Consider the following 24,348-nt stretch of genomic DNA (forward strand, 5'->3'; position numbering starts at 1 on the left):
ATTGATTTCACTTGAGCGAAATTTCAAAGTAATTGAGAAGAAAATAATTGCTTTTACGTCATTTTTAAATAGCCGCTGCGCTGTAGTGCCTTTACTCTGTTTTCAGTTTTTCAAATTCAATAATATGTAATGTCTCAGACAATAATAGAGATAATTGAATAAAAATTTCAGGGCATATTCTCACATTATACATGAATAATTCTGTAAGAGGAAATTATCAAATTGCAAATTAAAGAATACGTTAAAATTATACTTGCAATGTTACTTTCTGTTCATAAAAATACACAATAAAATGAAAATATAAAAATTAAAATTTCTAAAAATCATCAAACAAAATAGATTAGCAGTCTTTTAGCTTTCATTGAAGACGAGATTTGTGATTCTGTGATACTCTTAAGAGCAGATATATCATTTTCTTTATATTATGTATGTATGTATGTATGTATGTATGTATGTATGTATGTATGTATGTATGTATGTATGTGACTGTACTATAAAGGGCAGAAGTGAAAATGTTGTATTTAAAAGGCTTAGTGCACTGATATAAAACTGTGTAAAATAATATGAGAAAAGAGATTTCCTATTGATCCTTCCCCTTAAGTTTGAGATTTAGGTCTAATTAGTAGATTAATAGGTATTGTAACTGAATAGTGTTTCTCTACATTTTAGTTGTCAACATGAGGTACCGTACCCAATTAAATATATGTTACGATAACATGAAATGAAATCCATAATTTAATAGAATCCATCCTCTAAAGTTTGTAGTTCTGCCCTTGAAGAAACCGAAATACAACGTGAGCAGAAAGACATAATAATGTGTGACACATCATTAATAATTCGTAGTGCCGTGGTAGGATGAATATTATAAAAATATCACCAGTCACAATGTTAAATGTCCTTGTAGCGTATGATCTTAGCGTTGTTAAAACTCTATTCATATGTGAGATGGGATTATTTCGATTAGCAGGAAATTCCAATCTTTCATTCGTTTCATTCGCTAACCACAACACTGTTTCTTTGGACAGACTTTCCTCGAATTTTCTGTCTCCGTATTCTCAAAAAGGATCTCCTCTTTTCACAATAACGTCTATTTGACGTTATTTTCTGTTTAAATAATCCAGATACATAATTTCGTCTCCTATTCCATCAAGAACATTGAATCGCGCCGCCATTTTCTTGGAACTTGACTCTAATAAATTCCACATAAATACTCTATCACGACCAATTAATTTGTTAATGACTGAGAAAAACTCGCTCCGGCACCGACCATCGAACCCGGGACTCTCAGTTCTACGCACGGAGCTACGCCACGGCCCAATCCACAGCACCGGATCGAATCTTTCTCTTTTGGCTTTTTCCCTTTTCATGCCTCGGCACCGGAGTGAATTTTTCTTCGTAATTAACAAATAATAACCATAAAAGATAATTCTGTAGGATTCTCCCCCCTCCAAATATATATATATATATATATATATATATATATATATATATATATATATAAGGTACCCGTGGGTATTAAGGCCCACTACCTAGTTTTGCCATTAGTTATATACTTTTGCAAAAGAGAGCAACAACCCTTAAGACCTATTTCTTCTTGCAGTCGAGTGAGGTATAAAGAAATTAGATTCTCGTTCTTGTATGTAGCTGACTGGTGGCAACAAAATTGTATGATTATTTCTGCTTTCATTATAAAATTTTGCAAAGTATAGGCAGATGATTAATCGTTTTACTATGTGTTACTAATATAATATTTAATGCACGTTATTGTGTAAACATTAAGAAGTTTGTGACTACCGTGAAACTTTCGCTATTGAGCATATGAGCACTCCGTAACCTAAAATTGGCTCGAAGTGACAGAGCAGGAAATAAGGCCCATGGAATACACACGTGGAAACGCCCACAAGTTCGTAGAAGTCCCTGAACTAAACTCAAACTCTGAACCGTAATATTTTTGCAAGAAATGAAGCAAACTAGAAATTGACAATTCCTAATGCAGAAATAGCATTGAATGAGCCAGCAAATTCAGGATCTGGAAACATCTAGGAGACTCGGATGTGTTCCGTTTGCGAAGAGAATTTTGTTGCAGATATGCATGTGTGTGTCTCTTGCGAATGTTGGGTGCACGATGAATGTGTAGGTCTCACTGAGAAAAGTTTGGATACTTGGTATGCCCAAGTAGTGTTCAATACTTCTATTCTTTATTGTGGGTCTTATTAGGGTCTGTATGTCACAGCAGGATATAGGGCCCAGTTACTGGTGTTAATTTTCATTGCTCACAGCATTTATATGTGTGTTTGAATATTTCTTTGAAGTAAAATATTATAGCATGACTATAAAAGTATACTATTCCATTATTTAAAATTTGCTAAACGTCTCAAATATAAAGTAAAAACATTAATTTCTTAGGTGGGCTTTATTACCCCCGGTTACTCTCTTTCTCTCTCATATATAATCTCCTTGAATGTACTCAAGGAGACTGCTTACGATACGATGACATGTAATGGCGACTTTTGACGTACAGTAGGCCTATATGTAATTAACTCTGAAAGATGCATAGAGTGTGTTCGGAAAATGTTTACCCCAAGAAAATGGTGTAGTAGGGACCAAAAAGAATGACATGGAGAAGAACGCGGAGTTTTGCGATGTTTTTCCTATGATCTGGGGAGCTTTAAAGTGAGACTTGCATTCCCCTCACTAATCACTTGTTGCGTGATCACAGAACATGTTCGAAATTTCCACCTCCTGTATCATTACAAATTTGTTAATCGCCAGAGCAATAACTGACGAACTCGTTCAAAAATATGACACTGTGCGAACATCACCACCTGATACGGCGATCCTTGCTACCAGATCTTGTTCACATTCAATTGATTTCTCTTAAACCGTATTCATGTGACCCTAAAAAAATATGTATGTCCGGAGATTGAAGTTGCCAGATAATTTGCCCTTCCCGGCCTTCACGTGTTCTGGTACATAGCATTGAGGTACTGACACCACTAGAGAGAAGTGAGCTGGAGCCCCACTGGTCTGGAACCACATCTGCTCTCTTATTGCGAGAGATACAGTCTTAGAAAAAAGCTTTATCGCACAGATACTTTGTCCCAGAAAGAAGGCAGTGCGCAAGATCAGATAAGGAAAAAAAAAATGAATTTACCTCTAATAGTCTTTTTGTGAACCAGGTCGCTCGTCTTCTGATCATGCGCACTGCCTCCTTTCTGTGTATCTATGCGACTAAACTTTTTTTCTGAGACTGTACATCTTGTAGTAGTTGAGGGAGATTTTCTCAAGAATTGTCCTGTAAACTTGTAACCATTACAATTAAGGAGATTTGTTAGTAGGTGTGGTCCAATCAAGTAGTTTCCAACAACACCTCCATACATTAACAGAGAAATTTACTTGCGACCATTTAATAAGATAAGAGAACAGTAGTTCTATTGTATTGCATTCGTACCCCTTAGAACTCGACCGAGGCGAGTGGAGACGCGGGCGTAATGTGGACTATAGCGATGAAGCTATACGAACGCAGGAGAAGTACAAGTGGCGCTCCGGGCTGCAAGACTCCACTGGCCTTGGTTGAGTACAACCACAGTCTAGTATATACAGTCACGAAGCTTGAGTTTATGAGGGTACTAGGAACAATAGACTGTGCAGGTACTATTTACTATTTCGCATGGTCTGTAATGAGACGATAGTAGCGATCCTAGTGGTTAGCAAGTATCTATGGATGCATATTTACTACGTTTTTAGCTTCGTGACTGTATATAATAGACTGTGGTAATACCTTGGATGCACCAGTTTGTTGAGGTTATTGATGTAACGAACTGAATGTACAGTCAATTCCATTAATCCCGTCAAGTTTTGAAATTGTGTTTACATCAGTACGTCAACCCCTCCCACTCCTATGCTATTATGTATGTATACAACAGACACACAACTAACCATTTCTACAAGCAGTGGCGTACCGCTGCGTCTCGGAAATGTTGGCATACATCGCAAAGTAGTTCTAATTGTGTAACACTGTAGCTACTACTGTAGCGCGAACACCACTGATAACTAGAATACACAATACAAGCGAGTGCACGTGAGGGTAGAAAACATAGTTCCGTTCTTAGTACGACTAAAGAACGTGACAGCGTTAATGGACTCCAGTATATGTTAGTCGAGATATCGCCTGGGAGGAAACAATATCCTGTAAACATTTTGCACCCTTCGTCCACATGACTGTGCTGTGCCTTATGGTAAGGTAGATAATGGCCAGCCTTCAATGCCCAAGTGTACCGCTCCATGTCAACAACGGTGTTGCACCAAAACCACAAAGACTGGTGCATACATCCGCTCGCGAACCTAGGATACTTGCAGCAATGAACACTTAGGTGTGGTTGCTCAACCTGAGGAAGTACCAAGCCTGACTTTGAGACTCCGTAAATTCTTAGAAAGCGACACAGGAATGTGAGACCTTAATCATAATCTTGGTCGCTTCTCACCCTAATTTTTTAGCATTTTCCGAACACCTTGTATATATTGAAGAGACCCCTACTGGATATTATTTGGTAGGCCTACATATAAAGCCCCTTATATAGTGTCGTCTTCAATTTTTATCATGTGATTAATATTTAAGTGATGCACTGTATCAGCAGCATTCTGATAGCTTTTCTTTGTGATGCAGCGGACATCAAGATGCCAAGTGGAAATGTGGACAAACCCATTATAGAAGACAACAGAGATGGAACTGTGAGCATCAAGTACGAACCACGCGAGGAGGGGCTTCATGAATTGTCTGTGAAATACAATGGAGAACACGTGCAAGGTGAGTTAAAATTGCCTTTCGTTGCTGTTGATTCACAAAAGGATTTCACTTCCGGTATATTAAAAAGTGAAAGATTTTTTTTTTATTTGAACGTAATGTGTTTATTGAAGTGGAGGGATTTTGGAAGCTTAGGGTATTACCGGTACTGATTTAGCTTATGCTGTCATTTCAGTTCTGTGCTGTTACTTGGATCTTTAACGAAGTATCTGTTTTTGGCTATTTTCGTCCTGAAAGGCGGCATAATATTTCGTCATAAACTTCTTTTCCTCTGTCAGTCTGTGTACAATATTTGGACGATACACAGGTCTGTTCTAAAATAATACATCATGTGATGCACGTAACATTACGGTAATGCCTGGAAATAGTTACAAATGAACAAATGCACCATTTTTATAAATCGACACGCAAAATATCATTTCACAGTTTAAAACGTATGCCGTATCTGTGTATATGCGCACAATTATCCTCTCTTGAGAAATTGAGCACTTTATCAGGAGTGACTGTTTCCAGTCTCTAAAAATATTTTAGTATACTTAGGCCTGGTTGCAGAAATGCAAATGAAATAAATCCCTGTTCACCAATCAGTTGATGTCTGATTTATTTGATTGCTCATTGCATTGTACGAAAGTGAATCTCCAGTCAACTTGTCTCGATTTACTAATTGATGATTTAAGAAAGAAATGCATTTGCCATCAGTGCCATTTAGCAACCACGGCCAATTTGATGCGCTTGAAGAGAGGAGAAACGTATGAATCGAATGGCCACTGATCAAGAAAACAAATGAATGATTGTCGTTATGTTTTCGTAGAAGTAAAACAGAAGGATTCCATCTGTATAGACTTCAGAATAAAGTAAATCAAATGAACAACTATAAACTTGGGGGGGGGGTAAATTTTCGTGGTGATAATAGAGCCCTCTTATTAAACATCGTGGAGGGCTTTATTAATATAGGCCCTAATAGAAAATAAGAAGACGGATAGTGTTTCGGTGAAGCAGAAAAAAAAGCTATAATTTTTCGGTCTGTCGGAAATCACGTCGTCATTCACCATATTACCTCTGACATCGCTTATGAATATTTGCCGAATATTTCATCAGAAGAATCTATTAGGTAATTTTTGAACAATGTAACTACCTACTTCAACTATTTCCCTTGTAAATTACTTACAACTTCACTATAAACAATACACTTGATCAGTGATTAGTCACTAATCGGCGAAAATCTGTTGATCAAATCTGATGGAAGATTGATTTCCGATAAAATAGCTGATTGTTCTTTCTGCAACGAAAATGGAACTGATGGCCAATCAAATCGTATTTGATCGTAGATCATATCTGATTGGTTTCTCTGCAACCGGGCCTTAGCTTGAGACATGTGTATTGTTAAGGTTGCAAATCTGTGACCATGTAAGGAATGTGTGAAACATGCACAAACTTTTACTACACCCTACTGCCCTACTGCTAATTTGTGTAGGTACTCCATAATTTCTTAGTCAGTTCAGCTCGAGTTGACGATACTACTACAGGTAATAAGAACAAAATATGTGACTGAATAATTTCGAGGGAAAAATTGTTCCGGAGCTGGGTATCGAACCAACGCTCTACCGCTGAGCTACTCGGGAACTCTAACCGACATCGATCCAATTTTTCCCTCTATATCCACAGACCTCAAAGTGGGCTGACAACCGTCAAGCAACCAACTTCGAGTGCACACTAACTCCGTGTGACTTAAATTGTGGCTTTCTGTTAACGAACAGTAAAAGTGTATTATGCAAATCAAGTTTTCAGGTATAACTCCCTGTAAAGTTGATTTGAATAATTTCGAGGGAAAAATTGTTCCGGAGCCGGGTATCGAACCCGGGACCTTTGGTTTAACGTACCAACGCTCTACCGCTGAGCTACTCGGGAACTCTAACCGACATCGATCCAATTTTTCCCTCTATATCCACAGACCTCAAAGTGGGCTGACAACCGTCAAGCAACCAACTTCGAGTGCACACTAACTCCGTGTGACTTAAATTGTGGCTTTCTGTTAACGAACAGTAACGTGTATTATGCAAATCAAGTTTTCAGGTATAACTCCCTGTAAAGTTGATTTGAATAATTTCGAGGGAAAAATTGTTCCGGAGCCGGGTATCGAACCCGGGACCTTTGGTTTAACGTACCAACGCTCTACCGCTGACCTACTCGGGAACTCTAACCGACACCGATCCAATTTTTCCCTCTATATCCACAGACCTCAAAGTGGGCTGACAACCGTCAAGCAACCAACTTCGAGTGCACACTAACTCCGTGTGACTTAAATTGTGGCTTTCTGTTAACGAACAGTAACGTGTATTATGCAAATCAAGTTTTCAGGTATAACTCCCTGTAAAGTTGATTTGAATAATTTCGAGGGAAAAATTGTTCCGGAGCCGGGTATCGAACCCGGGACCTTTGGTTTAACGTACCAACGCTCTACCGCTGAGCTACTCGGGAACTCTAACCGACATCGATCCAATTTTTCCCTCTATATCCACAGACCTCAAAGTGGGCTGACAACCGTCAAGCAACCAACTTCGAGTGCACACTAACTCCGTGTGACTTAAATTGTGGCTTTCTGTTAACGAACAGTAACGTGTATTATGCAAATCAAGTTTTCAGGTATAACTCCCTGTAAAGTTGATTTGAATAATTTCGAGGGAAAAATTGTTCCGGAGCCGGGTATCGAACCCGGGACCTTTGGTTTAACGTACCAACGCTCTACCGCTGACCTACTCGGGAACTCTAACCGACACCGATCCAATTTTTCCCTCTATATCCACAGACCTCAAAGTGGGCTGACAACCGTCAAGCAACCAACTTCGAGTGCACACTAACTCCGTGTGACTTAAATTGTGGCTTTCTGTTAACGAACAGTAACGTGTATTATGCAAATCAAGTTTTCAGGTATAACTCCCTGTAAAGTTGATTTGAATAATTTCGAGGGAAAAAATTGTTCCGGAGCTGGGTATCGAACCCGGGACCTTTGGTTTAACGTACCAACGCTCTACCGCTGAGCTACTCGGGAACTCTAACCGACACCGATCCAATTTTTCCCTCTATATCCACAGACCTCAAAGTGGGCTGACAACCGTCAAGCAACCAACTTCGAGTGCACACTAACTCCGTGTGACTTAAATTGTGGCTTTCTGTTAACGAACAGTAACGTGTATTATGCAAATCAAGTTTTCAGGTATAACTCCCTGTAAAGTTGATTTGAATAATTTCGAGGGAAAAATTGTTCCGGAGCCGGGTATCGAACCCGGGACCTTTGGTTTAACGTACCAATGCTCTACCGCTGAGCTACTCGGGAACTCTAACCGACACCGATCCAATTTTTCCCTCTATATCCACAGACCTCAAAGTGGGCTGACAACCGTCAAGCAACCAACTTCGAGTGCACACTAACTCCGTGTGACTTAAATTGTGGCTTTCTGTTAACGAACAGTAACGTGTAACAGTAATATGTGACTGCTTCTCAGTCAATAAATTGGTATTAAATTGTAACAAAACTAACATAATTAAATTTAAATCATGTCCAAATTCGACCTCGCAAATTTCTAGCGCAATAATTAACAATAGATCCCTATTAGAAACAACAACAACCAAATTTCTTGGCTTAAAAATCGATAATGTGTTAAATTGGAAAAATCATATTAAAGAAATTACTCCCAAACTAAATTCAGCTTGATGAAAATAAATATCAAAGGTCCTTCAATAACTGTCTATTTTTTTAATCTAATGCATAATACAAAAGATTACATTAGGTTACGTACATAAAACATATATGCGACTACCGCTTTCGCTATTAAGATGACATCTTCAGGTCTGGCTTGCATATTATTGAGCTTTTCACATAAAGACATAGATGGAAAAGTAACATAATGAAATATAATAAGGTACCCGACTCTGTTACTCTTTTAACTGTCTTTGTTACATTTTATAAGCTGCACATATGTTTCGCAGAGTTTTATCTCAAGGCATACTTTTTACGATCTTAATTTCTAGACCTTATAGAGGTTTGAATTATTACAAATATTCGCTTGTTTTCAAGCCATTTTTTACTTTGCCTTTTATGCACTGTTATTTTAATATGTAATTCTCTCACGTCGTGTACCTTATTATATTTCATTATGTTACTTTTCCATCTATGTCTTTATATGAAAAGCTCAATAATATGCAAGCCAGACCTGAAGATGCTATCTTAATAGCGAAAGCGCTAGTCGCATATGTGTTTTATGTATGTAACCTAATGTAATCTTTTCTATTATGCATTAGGTTAAAAAAAAGACAGTTATTGAAGGACCTTTGATATTTATTTTCATCTACTTGTTAACTTGTCGGACCAATATGCCTTTCAAATTTTAAATTCAGCTTGTATTGCTATTAGATCTATGCAAAAGATAGTAAATATCAATACCTTAAAAACAATATTCTTTGCATACTTCCACTCGGTAATGAGTTTTGGAATACTATTCTGGGGAAATTCCACAGATAGTAACAGTATATTTCTATTACAAAAAAGAGTAATAAGAATAATAGTAGGTGCCAAATCTAGGGAATCGTGTAGGACTACTTTAAAAAAACTACAAATAATGCCCATGGCTTGTCAGTATATCTTTTCATTAATAATCTTCCTCGTATGTAATTGTGAAAACTTTGTAACTAATTCAACAGTTCATAGCATAAATACAAGTCAAAAAATGACTTTCATACTCCATCGACAAGTCTATCGTGCTATCAAAAAGGAGTGCGTTATATGGCAGTAAAAATTTTTAATAGCCTCCCTATCAATATAAAAAATGAAACTCAAAACGTAAGATTATTTAGGGCCAAATTAAAGAAGAACCTAATTTCTCACGCCTTCTATTCTGTAGATGAATTCATGACATTCCATAACACTTCATGAAATTGATACTAAAATATGTGTTGTACTAGTAGACTATATTGTACATCTCGTCTGTATATATTTGATCTAGACTGTGACTATAAATTAAGACTTTATAATAGTATTAAGTTTTTTGACTTGTTCCATATTCTAGCTGTAAAGCAATGTATGAATACCATGGAATGTTAATAAATACAATACAATATCACTGATTAAACTACTATCACAGTAGATCGTTTCTATGAGTTACAGTGTTACCACTATCGTGTAAAATAAATATTAATTTACGAAATTATGTCCTAATACAGTTAAAAACAATTTTTATAAACTATATTTTATTAATATAATCTTAACAGTATTGAAATTATCTTCTAATCAATGCATTTTTTTTGAGGACCAACATCATGCATGCTTTGGTTCACACAGACGCCTGTTAAATAAAATCTTTACCTATTTGCTCGGGACTTCCATTTTTTTCGACCCAGCTGTCAAAAAGCTTAGTTCTAAACAGCTCGATTGCAATGTACACTGGTCTACTCTTCACGAGAAACACGTTCATCTTTAGGGATTTTGTCAGGTTACTTCAGATGTTGAATTTAATTATTATGAATTTCATGCAAAATAACGAGATTCCTAACACATTAAGTGCTGAATGAATTTATCGTACAGTAAATTATAGTAAAATTAATTTTAAGCTGATTGAAAATATGTAGAGGAAGTTGCGTAAAAACCCGTTTGAAATTAGGAAAGGAACTTGCGTACAAAATATTGGCAACATGTCAGGACCGTGAGCAGGAATATGTGAATAAGACACTGGGCTCTCTTTCCAGTAGGAAGAAAAATAAGCAAATAGAATTTCCTGTTTTTTTTTTTTTTACATACACCGTATGTGACATGTGTGATTTCTCTTTCACTAAATAACTCTTTCACTATTTTTTGCATTATACATCAATATTTTAACCAGATATATTACACAAATTGTACAAATATATCTGTGGTGTTCGGTTAAAGCTGGTTGTCATTTTTTTTGCAGATGGAATTTTGTTCCCTAGATGAACACAAGTTAAATGATATAAGTGGGTGTACAAAAGTTAAAAGAATACTAGCATTTGTTGTGCTTTGTGTAGAAAATTATTTTCAATAAGGGTCAGAAGTTTAATTTTCATTTATCTGAAAACTCATTTTTATGACATCTCCCTTTACCCAAACACAGATATATTGTATAAACTATGTATATTATATATTATACTTAAGGTTAAACAAAGCGTCCCAACCGAGAACGTGCGCATAATACATGCATGCATGGCCGGACTAGGTTGCTCCATTATTGATCTATAACCCTCGTGTATTTCTAGTTATATAGATTTTATTAATAATAGAATGCACACAGTTACATTTTTATTTCAAAAGGACTACTATCCTGTGTTGCAGGAATTTTTCAAAGTGGTGTTCATCTGCATGCACACGTTCCCGGCTTTGGTATTTAGATAAAATTTTCATTCACATTCAGAACTTCTGCTGTAATAATTCTTATAATTTTTGTTCATATATTATCTTTCAAGTTAAGTATGTTGTGAGGATTATTCCTGTAGACGATCTTATGGTTCCGCACAAATAACACGGGTTAACAAAAAATTTGCTATTCATAGAAAAACAAGTGTACTGAACTAAACTCAGTGTGCTGATTTCAAATATATATCATTTTTTCATCAAGTCAAAATATATACATGTTTCTCTAATAGTTTCTTTTAAAAATCATTCAGGTTGCGAATTTATGGGGGGGGGGGATGCCAGGTATCGTCTCTCCCCTTGAGAATCTGATGTCCTCTGTTGAGAAGGAGTTAATTTGTTCCTGTCAGGAACAACATTCATCCCCTTCAGCTGTTTATTGTATAGTTTCCATATTTTATTTTTTCTTATTATAGCACAACAACGATTCTGCTTTCGTGTTTTAATAAGTTGAACATGACAATAATACGAGCCGGCTAATAATTATTATGGACTATTCTGTCGACAGTTAACAATTTTAATATCTCCCCATGGAAAAAAGTACTCAATTTGCACTGTGGAATCCTTTATGTATTATAGCTAATATTACGAATAATCACTGGTATAATACACAAACAATAATTAACGTTGTTTATGATCAAGGTGACCAAGTAACAGTGGTATGTACGTTACATTCCACCATGCTTTCCCACTGAAATAGCAAGTTTTTTTCTTTAGATGTAAAAACACGAATTTGCAGAAATAAAATGTATAAAGTGCCACAAGAATGGAGACTCTTCATAGACTTTTCATAAAAACTACGTAGCTTGGAAGGTGTTTTATTACATTGGTTACGAGGAACCTTCTATCCACTTAGCTCTTGCTGTTGGGTTGCAAGACTTAGGAATCCACGAAGGTCCTTTCAATATTATGAGATTGCTGTTCAACACCATCGATATACCATTTCCTCGTGTTAATTTTTGTGGCTTATGTATGGTGACATATATTATTAATTAATTATGTAAGAAATTAGAAGTTTATAAAGGAAAAAGGAAATAAATGCTTACTAAAACATAACACTTTAAATTGTTACAGGATCACCATTCAAATTCCACGTTGATTCACTCAGCAGTGGATACGTGACAGCATATGGACCAGGCCTTACTCATGGTGTATGTGGTGAACCATCAAACTTCACCATCTCTACCAAGGGGGCAGGAGCAGGTACGTAAATAAATGACAATTTTTATTCAGTAATTTTTATTCGTATGTGATGCAAGTGGTTGTAATTCCGTATTTAAATTTATCTTAAAAATAGCGCATTTTGATTAGAACTATAAGATTTCTTATGTGTACATTGAAACTTTTAACAAAATATCAATTCTGGATTTGTAAAGAATAGTTTCTGAACTCTTAAGATACGGTTCCAAACGGACTCGTTCAGACATGGTTTCTTGTAAATAGTTCTTTTAATCTACCACAAAATATCTCAATATCCGGTAATTTCATCACTATAGAATTTTGTTATTGTAGGTTTAATTTGTAATTTAGTAAATACAAAAATATTCTTTGTTCTTAACTTCTATGATAAAATGTCTAGCTTTCATTAATCAGGTATTCTTGTCGTACTTTAATTTTTATTGTAATTGTAATTGTAAATTTAATATTAATTGTAATCTTATTGTTCATGTTATAGTTGTAATCCCCTGGTAGAGGGGCAGAGAAGGCCTGACGGCCTTATCTCTACCAGGTTAAATAAATAAATCTAATCTAATCTAATAGATTTTCGTTTGAAGGGATTTGTATTTGAAATGTAGACATTGGTTTAAACGTGTGTCAAACATAACTTTTTGAATATTTCTCCTATCTTCGCTATTAAGAAATGAGGAAATGTTATCTGCTGACAGAAGCTTTTACAAGAGCATAGTCTAATCTACAGGTCGACGTCAACATTTTTTTAGCTCTAATGACGTAATAGGAATGGTTGTTGTCAGGTACAAAGAAAAGCTATGGAGTAAATTGTTGATGTGATGTAAATAAGAAGCAGTTTCGCTGTAACCAGTGATGTATAGTGAATGGATAGTGGATGTTCACAGTATATTCACATTGAACTGAATGTGTTGTAACAAACTGTTTAGCCACTGATGTAGCTCAGTCGGCTGAGGCGCTTGCCTGCTGACCCGGAGTTGCACTCGGGCGTGGGTTCAATTCCCACTTGAACTGATTAACTGGTTAGGTTTTTCTGAGGTTTTTCCTAACCGTAGGGCGAATGTCGGGTAATCTATGGCGAATCCTCAGCCTCATTTCACGAAATACCATCTCGCTATCATTAATGCCATCAACACTAAATAACCTAATAGTTGTTACAGCGTCGTTAAATAACCAACTTAAAAAAGACTGTTAAACTGAATTGTGATAGGACTTCACACATTTATAACTTACGAGTAAACTTCAAATTTGTTATAGTTTTTTATAATCGGTGTCAATGTAACACCTAAAACTCACTAACTCAGCACCAATGATTGACGTGGAAGTGATAGTAAGCAAGATGCATTGGAGTATCGATAATTGAAATTTGAAGTACAGATCATTGTTAAGGGTATCATAGTTACGACAAATCTGAATTACTTTTTAGAACCGTTTTCTCAAGATTTTAGGTTTCAAGTCTCTTAAACTAAATGTATATACTGTAATTAAATAATATTTACATAAAGCCACATTTTTTTTTTTTTTGTTCATAATCAGAAAATTCTCCTTCTTAAATTAGGTATGTGTTTTTTTATATTGTATGAGAAATATAGAGAAAGTACAAAAGAAAAACTTGTGTTAGGTAATTATGAAATAGTATTTCCAAGTCGATGGAATTAATTATATGATCTTAAAAATATATTGAAATTTCTTGAATAACAATTTTTAGATAAACCATATGTTTGTGATTCCTTGAGAGAGACTGTGTGCGTGTTAAACTTCCATTACATCCCGTCAAAGAATACAAAATTTGTTAGTTGTCTCCTATGTAAACAGTTATTCATGGATGAAGATCACAGAAGTTTATGTAATTGAAAATTAAGGTAAAATTAAATAAGAGAGCCAGTGCAAACATACATAATTGATATGCTTTATTTATTGAAATAAGTCGTAAAATTATCTAATTATCCAAGTTCAAAGGATATTTACACCATTTTCCAGACAGAGAGTAATATAATTTTCGTAAGAATTTTGCACATTGCATTCTCAAGATTCGGAAAATTGTTTAAAATCTCTAATTTTCAAACAAAGGAGCACATTCAGATTATGATACCTCTCTACTTTAAATCTCCCCAGAATTAATACGAGGAGGTCCATTCCAATCCATATTAAGTCCACTGATGTAATTTTTTCAGGAGAGAAGAAAAACTGTTTATGTGCCAACTAAGGGAGGTAAATTAAAATACTAAAATTATTAATTACTGAATGAACTTAATTTATCAGAATCAATTGTGTCTGAAATCACTTTTACTTCAGACTGTCCTGCAATTCAGAAAATATCATGGACATAATATGGTTTGACGTGAAAATAAAATAAATCTTCCTCAATATTATTTGTAAAAAATTCAACCAGAGTAATTGTGTAAGTAATAGGTAATACTCCTTGATTTACTCCTATATAATATTGAATCACAAAGGTATAATGTTCATTAATGCTAGCGATCTTGATCAGCTCTCTTTTTGTTGAGAAAACCCTTTCCTTGACCCTGCGTATATCACATGCGGGAATTGCACAACAGTGGAACCGATCTTCCCTATGCTGGCATGGTGGTTCGAACAGTGTTAAATCAGAATCCTTATCAATGTTTCTGCAGATTGAAACAAGAATACCCTATTATACATTACATGATTATTGTAGAAAACAGATATTTAATGAAAATAAGTTTCCTAAACACCTATTAATAAAAGAATATAGTAAACAAATTATACCGAAGTTCAGTTTGTTGCTGTCATTTTGTTTTTTTCTTCACTCTTTTCCTGCTTCCTCTGCTGTTATCACCTATAGGCACTTCGCTCTCCATTTTCATGGATATCACATGGAACAGCACTGAACTGATACAAAGGTCGACAATAAGTCAATACCGCACATACTGTAAATTGGCGCTAGTTTTTCTTCATGCAGGAAACTTGATGCACAACTTTACAATGAAAAATATTAATTGGTTTTGGACAATACAGATTGACGCAGACAAAGATGTAGATATAATACGGCTTGCCAGAAACACCCAATTTCATGCATTATTTTGATTGGAATTTAATACAGTTAGACCCAAACAAACTTCACAACATCATAGAGCATATTCAGAACTACACAAAATCATATATGTAAAACTCAATTTCTTCCATGGGTGGACTTAATACAGTTTGAAACAGACCTTCTCATACCCATATGGACAAATTGAATAAATACTATTCATTAAGTGGCAAAACAGTTAAATTACTATTGTAAATGTACCTAATTGAGTGTATGAAAATTACAATTTGTTGCATATACTTCACAAAATATAAAGGTTGAAAATTGTGACAATTTTATTGTTGTTGCTTCTCATGAGCTTAGTTCTGGAATTATATTTTATCAGAAAATATTTTCTTGAGGCTTATACCAGACATGTTCCGTCAGTCATTTTAATTGTTTAATGTAAGATGGAAAAATACAATACAAATATGATGTCCTTTCAAAAATTGAAATTAAAATTGCGACATTTTTATTAATTCGTCATCCTTCCGTATTTTGAATTAAATAGTTGAGTAATGTAGTCTATATTGCACACTCAGCAATAAATACATTTTTAAGAAGAAAAATTATGGTAATTCTGTCATACCATAACTATACAACCTTTATATCTATAATGCTGAACTGTGAAACAATTTTCATTGGATCACTATTTCATTCCCGGAATTTAACTGTCAAAACTTCTTATACATGTAAAATTATGTCCACATTTTGATAGTCATGTGTATTACGAAGTATCAGTGGATAACAAAATAGACAAGACAAACTCTAAAGATAATATTATTATGAGTACTATCTGAATATTGACGTGGTAGTCATATGTATCATCCAGAAACAATAGAAACCAATAAAATTTGTCACTCTTTCAAGTAAAGAAGAAATTACGTTACAATTACGCTGTTTCTTTGTATTTATGTTCTTTGGTTGTCAGCTACATATTTACAACATTCTTAAATTATACTTCGAAGATACTTAATATTGTTCATTTTGTCGTCTGTATTTATATAATTTGAAAAGTTAATGAAATTCAGCGTCTTCATTTTAAAATATTTTGAGTGTTTGATAAGATTTAACAGTGAGCATATTTTATTCTCCATAGGTGGTTTGTCCCTAGCAGTAGAAGGTCCAAGCAAAGCAGAGATTAGCTGTCATGACAATAAGGATGGCACAGTGTCAGTATCATATTTGCCAACAGCACCTGGAGAATATAAGATTTCTGTTAAATTTGGTGATAAGCACATTAAGGGCAGCCCTTACAATGCAAAGATAACAGGTGAGCTTGTTGTTGGAATGAAGTAATGAAATGCATGAAATTCAATATCCGTCTGACATATTACTCACATTGTGTTGATCAGGTGAGGGCCGGAAGAGGAACCAGATCTCAGTCGGCTCCTGCAGTGAGGTATCATTCCCAGGAAAGGTCTCTGATGCTGACATCAGATCACTTAATGCATCAATTCAAGCACCAAGTGGACTGGAGGAACCTTGTTTCCTGAAGAGACTGCCAAACGGCAACATTGGTAAGTGCAGATGAGTTCGCCATGTGTCACTATTTCAATATACATAAGAATGTATTGAAAATGGTAACCCCTACGATGTCTGGAAATGTAGTCACGTGAAACTTCAGTTGTATGAGTATGAATAAGAGACCAGGAAGTAAATGAATTTGGACCTGTTCTCTGTATCTAGAGGAACCAGTGTTTGCCAGACTTCCTTCATTAAGTATGTACCATAGGCAGAGTTATGAGGGGGCAAGGGGGGACACTGCATCCCCATACTTGTTTCAGCTCTTTTTTTTTTTCTATTAACGTTAAAAAATATTGAATTCAAAAGATCTTTTTTGCTTTCGTTTATGATTAAGTTTCTGTGCTTAAATTGATGAATTAATGTCTTCAGATCATGTGTCTGGACTATGATATTTATTTTAAATTTCTGAATGTATAAGAATTTCTGTACCTCATTTGAGGAATGGAAGCAGTGTAATGTTTCTCTTGTAACACCCTGTACTCATGTGTTAGTAGTCTGCATGTGTTCAGCTGCCACTTGGAGATGTATAACATACTGCACAACATTGCGGAAAAAGAAAAGTGAGCCTGGTATAATGTGTAAACTTAAAGACAAGATTAAATAAAATAGAGTTTACGTTTCATATGATATCTTCAGGAGGTTAAGCTTCATTTAAAAAAGTTTCTGTTAGCACTGTTACGTAATTTTATTGATGTATGCATGTGTTTCTGTACGAGAGAGAAAAAGAGGGAGATTGTTTTAAGTTATACCCTATTATAATGTCTAGTAGACCTACAGTTCAAGCCCTAAACATCGCGAATATGGCTGTAACACTGTAAGAAACATGTCCCCCAAAAATACCTTTATTAAACGATCATATTTCGATATACTGTACCAAGGTCAAGCTATAATGGGGAGAGGAGGTAAATGATGTCCACCATAACCTGTTTTATGGGGATTCTAATAGTTTTGCTTTGCCACCCCAAGGAAACGGTTCTCTCTGCGCCTATGTTATTTACTCCTTTGATTTTATGATTAGGTCTACTTCCACAGGACTATATTCAACGTTTTTGCTGTCCTGGGGCGTTAAAAAATGTTGCCCCAGGGCATTAAAAAGTGCTGCCCCCTCAACATAATTAACAATATACGAAAATTTAATGAAACTGAGAGAGAGAATTAAATACTCAGTATTCAAATGAAAGTAGTAGAAAAAAAAAAGAGGAAATGATAAACAGCAAATAAAATTAAATAAAACTTTAAATGTCAATAATGATGTACTAGTGCAGTACCTCCAGTGATTACCATCTTGTTTTTCACTGGATCTGAAATCCATATTTTGTTTCACCTCTTGGTTAGTGATACAGATAGTCTCTCTTTGCATCGTTTATTGCCCAGAACATTGCATGATCACTGATTTTACTTATTTTTATTTCCACACTCATCTCAGTCTTTACTTTTTTACGTGCCATTAATTTCATTTTCAATATCGTTTAGTTGTAATGGAAGTATCACACAGCACTGAAGATGTACTTGCATTCATATCTGAAAGAAAACCCCCATTTTTATTTTAGCAATTTGGAAAAAGTACTCTGTTTTATGTGTTATATTACCTAAGAACTTTCTTCCTTTTTTAATTTATGTTTTGATTATTTTCAATATTCAGCTTCCTAACTTAATAATTAATAACTTGACACTTTCATAATCTAGTAATCACAGACATCCACTTTTAACCACATCATAATTTGTGTACAGTAGAATCCCACTAGTCCGAACTAATTGGGACTGAGGCCTGTTCGGATTATCAAAATTTCGGATTAAGCAAGGGACAGGAATACAAGCAGGGAAACCACGCCTTATCCCATCCCCACATGCTTGTACAGTCCGCGTCACCGTTTTTGGCGTGTGAAATAAGTCAAGGGAACGTTAAGTGCTAGTGTCTTATCTTTACTGTAGTCAGTCTGACAACTGTGTTTGGCAAATGACTGATGTAACGTGTATAGGAAGTGGTACCATTCTCAGCTGCACTAGCAGCATGCTCACAAACTGGGAACTATACTCTAGGACACACGCCAAAAACGCTGGCCCCAGCTATATAGATAAGTATTAGTAGTCTTGTCCATAATGTGTAATTTTCTATAAGGAATAGATTTACTGCAAGAAGATTACTAAACATTTTCTCTGGAGGATTTCATTCTGGAGATATTTATCCATATGGGACACAAAACTGAGCAATACTTTCGTCATTAATAATTAAGGACAGTGAGAAACAAATATTTAATATTTTAATTAAGGGGTTTTGAAGAAGCTTTGACAGTGCCTCTATAGTAATGTGTACAAGGAAATATGTGAACACCGTTTTAGTTGTACAGAAGGAACTGGACACCATACCCCATTATCTTCTGGCTTATTTGTCTCATAATTGGTGCCTTGTTGGTATCACTTGAGGTTCAGACTTGTCTTCGGATAGTTGACTAAACAAACAAACAACAGAGATTATAATGTACTATTGAGAAATTCTGTTACTTTCATATATCATCCCATATTCTGGCTGGTCATCTGTTAGAGAAGTAGGCTATCACACTATTAAAAGTGGTCCAGTGAGCTCTCTCTTAGCGAGAGCAGGGTAGATTAGATTAGATTTAACAGGGGTGTTCCTTCCGGCCCAAGCACTGCGACCTATAAAATCTTGGGTATCTCCCAGTAACGAAAATAACCAAAAAGTAACTAATTTTAGGAATTGGTAACGAAAGTAACAAAATACAACAATTTTAAAAGACTCGAATGGTTATAGGTAATATTACGCATATTGTTCTGCTTCACTTATTTAATCTTGGCGCAGCTGCCTAAGCTAGTCAGCGATTGTATGTACAATATGCGAGTCTAATATAATATGGAATGCTGGGAGAGAAGTTGGTTGCACTTCCATTGAAATGAGTGATTAATATTTTTCATTGTGCTTACAAGTAATTATTGAGTTACACTAATGAGAAAGTAACCAATTTTCGTTTCACATTTTCGGTAAACACCCTGCGAGAGAAAAGAGCATTAGAGACAACTTCTGAAAAGTGAAAATGCCTAAACTTTTTTTTTATGGTTCTCATAGAAAATGTCAATAAATTAAAAATTTATTCTACTTCTAAGCCTTGTTGCATATTTGCATAAGTGACAGGACAATTGGATCTTTGCGTTAGTTGGACACGATTCCTTAATATTAGTTATATTTATTGTTTTTCTGTTCTTTCAGTTATTAATCTGTAATTTAAATGGTGAAACTATTTTTGATTTTCAATGAAGATAGAATAATAATAACACGGCAACTCAGAAGGTAAATGTTTATAACTTTTCCTTTCAGGAATCTCGTTCACACCCCGTGAGGTGGGTGAACATGTCGTATCTGTGAAGCGTCTTGGTAAACATATTGCCAACTCACCTTTCAAGATAAATGTCGGGGAGAGAGAAGTTGGAGACGCCAAGAAAGTGAAGGTGACAGGGCACGCTCTGAAGGAGGGTAGCACCCATGTCGACAACACCTTTACTGTCGATACTAGGAATGCAGGTACAGTCATTGTTTTTTTAATATTTCGAATTTTGAATAGAAATGTGACACATGAATTCGAGAGAGACATCTGGTGATAGATTGCTGGCATTGTTTCGTGTACAGTGTCATTAAAATGTATAGCAGCTGCATATATAAGGTACTAGCTAAAAGCACCAGACGTTGCCCAGGTTTTCCTTTTTTGCTTCTGACTTAAGGAGATCTCAGCAATTCAACTGTAGAAAACCAAAACGATTTACTGTCTTTACTAAGCTTTCGTCGTCCCTAAAGATGAATCTTTACATAGCGTCACTTACATGAATTAATGACCTTAGCCAAAATGCCTGCCAAGATTAAACAATTTAAAACAGCTGAAGATCAGGCACCAAAAAGAAAAGATATTATGTGCCTTACTGTCATTGTTTTTAATTAGCTTTGGGGTAACTTTCTTTGATGACTTCGTGAGAGGCTCTTCTAGTCTACAGCCTATGTCATCGAGATTTTATTCAGTCAGAACGCGATCTGTGCGCCTTGTTTTTCTTTTATTTAAAAATGATATGGTTTCTCTTACTTTTTCCATTAAATCCTAAATTGTTGAATCAGTTGGCCATTGAATGCAGAGGCTTTTCTGTAGAAATACAGCATGATGCAATTTCTACGATTTCTTCTTTATGTTTATAATATAATTATATACAAAGTGGAAGTGAAATAACTTTCCTGATAGAAAAAGACGATAGGGTACACTTAAATGAATAGAAAACCTATATCATGTTTTGTGATTAAATACACAATTAATTAGAAAATTTAGTTTGAAGTTTCAGGAGTCTGGCAATATCGTCGATAATACTCTCTTCTCGTGATACAAGTGTAAGAGGTCAATGAACTCAGTGTGTCTCGCTAGATGAGCTGTTCTCTGGCGCGACATTGCAACCTGTTCCTGTCGTGCAATGGTTTGAAATTAGAGGTTTTCAAAATTAAATTTACACGAAAACCGTCCATGCTATTGAAATACGCCAGAGAGATAAATCATTCTTTATTAGATTTCCTATCGATGTGGACAAAAATCATGATTCTACTCGCAATAGTTATCAAATAAGAGGTTGTTAAACATTTGAGGGGGGGGAAACATTTTTTTTTCTGAAAAAACTATTAACTTTCCGCAAATATATTATAGTTTTTTGTTGCATACAACATGAGCTATTCACTCTGAAAATCTGCAAGGGAAATGTCCTTCTCATTTCTTCATGCTGGTCCACTGTGCATTGCCATGAATTAAACTTAACTGTACTGAATGAAAGTCAGCTGTATGCTCTAACAGTGACGTCTCTTCAGCTTGTTTTATGGGTCCGTGCTATTCAACACAAAACCTCCTCATGCTTGATACAGGGGAAGTGTACACACTATTTCCTTGGCAGATGCATTCTATCTACATAACTGTAAAAGTCTGACAGCATTTACCTCGGTGAAACTTGTTTAAGCATTTTAGTGATGTTTCACTTCTTGCTGTAAAGTATGTTGTTGGATACTGGTACAGAAAAAGAAATTGAGCTTCTACTAAGAGCTTCTAATTTTTATGCATATATGTATAAACTTAATATTGTGTCTGTTTCTTCCGAGTTCTCTGGTAAAGAAACTTCTTTCTTCCAACTGAATTTGAAGACATGTGTCCATTTTCTATAGTCTTCACTAGTTCACGTTTGTATTTTGGAAGGTAATTCGTTTCTTAGTAAGATTTAACACAAGCATTTATGGTCTCAGTCAAATACGTTGTGATTTTTACATGGATATAATATTACTATGAAAAATTATGTATAAAAATAATGTGTTCACATATACATTGTAGGAATTATAAAATAGTATTTCAGTGAAATGTCATTATTTTCTGAAAAAGAAAAAAATGGAAAGAGTTATTACCATCGTGTTTTTTTAGGATTATGTAATTGTTGCAATCAGAAAAATAACATCAAAATTTTCTTAATTATTGTTCTCTGTTGTGTAAATTGTGCTTGCAACATCGCCTGCTATTTTTAAGTAAGAGAGTCATCACAGCATAGCACGTTCCGTAACACCCCCTCTCACCCAGACTGAGCCTCTGTGAATAAAAGGTTTAAATAAACAGTTTTGAAGACTGAGTGATGTTGAAAACATTCACAGTCTGTTCAGTGAGTTAGTAAAGTTGTCCTATAAGAATGTAAACAATTCTTCAGTCTAGGACATTGTAGAGAGTGAACAATAATTTGGAACTCTACTTTGTTATCTTGTTATTTTTTTGTTGTACGTTTATCACAGTAACCAATACTTTAGAGGTTATCACATTGCATGCTTGTATCATGGATACCGGTACTAACCTTTTTTCAGAAGGAAAGTAAAAGTCGGAATCCCATGTCACTTGAAGTTTACTGTATAACATCTAGAACATTACGACATTGCACTGATTAATTTTCTTCTTCTTCTTCTTCTTCTTCTTCTTATTATTATTATTATTATTATTATTATTATTATTATTATTATTATTATTATTATTCTTCACTTTAGGGATTAGGCTTAAATCCTGTACCAGCTTCACAGTGACTTCTTCCAACATTTCCTTGGTCTTCTTTGGTCTCTTTTTCCTTTTGGTCTCTGTATTAATATTCGTCTTGGAATTCGGTTGCTGTCCTTTCTCCCTAGATGTTCAATCCACTGCTCTCTAAAATTACGAATCTTATCTTCCAGTGATACCACATTTAGTTCACTTCTTATGTCTTCATTCTTAATTCTATCTAGCCTAGTGCAACCCTTGACCGATCTTAGAAACTTGATTTCAGGTGCTTGCAATTTCTTTCTGTCATTTCTTTTGAGAGTCCTGGTCTATGATCCATATAACAGAACTGGTACTGCTGTTATTTTATAAAATTTTATTTGAGTGTCTTTTCTTCTTTTACCCTTCAGTGCTCTATTTATTGTACCACATATCTGCTGGAACATTGGAAGTTTGTTTCTACTTTCATTTGTGTGTTTGTAAGTGACTTCACATCCTAAGTATTTGAAATTAGTGACCTGTTCTATTAAAAATAATTTTAGTTCTGACACTGTATTTTCAATTAAAAGCCGTTGGCTTGGTTTTACATACTGAAATTTTAAAATTATACATCCCACTTATTCTTTGTAACTGATATATTGATTTCTATAGGTCATCCTCACTTTTATTTATTAAAACCTGGTCATCCGCATATCCTTGTCTTAATACTAAAATTAGGAGTGATTTTAATACCATTAGGTGATTTATTGTTCCATTCTCTAAGAATGTCTTCCATATATATTAAGAACAAGCATGATGAAATACTACAGCCTTGTCTTACATCTTGATTAATTGGAATATCCTTGCTGTATTTGTCGTGTCCAATATTAACGTTAATTGTCGTGTTTCTGTAGATACTTTACAATACGTTTATGAAATGGTTAGGATAGCCTCTTCTATACATTATCTGCCAGAGTTTATTCCTATTAACACGATCAAAAGTTTTTTCATAGTCAACAAAGGCCAAGTGAGTTTCTAAATTTTACTCTCTCCATTTCTGAATTATCTATTTTACTGCAAAAATGGCATCTGTACATGAGCGGCCAATCCTGAAACCATTCTGTTCTAACATTACTAAAACTTCTAAAATATTTCTTAATCTTTCATTCAAAATTCTTGAATATAATTTATAGCTTGCATTGCATGTAGTAGACTGATGCCTCTGTAGTTCTGACAGTTTCCTCTGTCTCCTTTTTTTAAAATGGAGATTATTCGGGCTTTAGACCACGAATTTGATATTTCACACATTTTCTAACATCATTCATTAAACTTATGAGTCTATTTT

General features: G+C 35.0%; 1 protein-coding gene across 2 annotated transcripts in view; it reads left to right on the top strand.

Moving 5' to 3' along the window:
• cher (filamin protein cher) overlaps positions 1 to 24,348 on the top strand; it is a 1,020,924-nt gene that overhangs the window by 937,527 nt on the left and 59,049 nt on the right. For both annotated transcript variants that reach the window (XM_069837665.1, XM_069837667.1), the window contains 5 exons: positions 4,667 to 4,807; positions 12,297 to 12,425; positions 16,562 to 16,735; positions 16,818 to 16,982; positions 20,321 to 20,524. In XM_069837665.1, the coding sequence (XP_069693766.1) occupies positions 4,667 to 4,807; positions 12,297 to 12,425; positions 16,562 to 16,735; positions 16,818 to 16,982; positions 20,321 to 20,524 (813 nt within the window). The remainder of the gene's footprint in view (positions 1 to 4,666; positions 4,808 to 12,296; positions 12,426 to 16,561; positions 16,736 to 16,817; positions 16,983 to 20,320; positions 20,525 to 24,348) is intronic.

The sequence above is a fragment of the Periplaneta americana genome, chromosome 10 (assembly GCF_040183065.1).
Source record: "Periplaneta americana isolate PAMFEO1 chromosome 10, P.americana_PAMFEO1_priV1, whole genome shotgun sequence".
Classification (NCBI taxonomy): Eukaryota; Metazoa; Arthropoda; class Insecta; order Blattodea; family Blattidae; genus Periplaneta; species Periplaneta americana.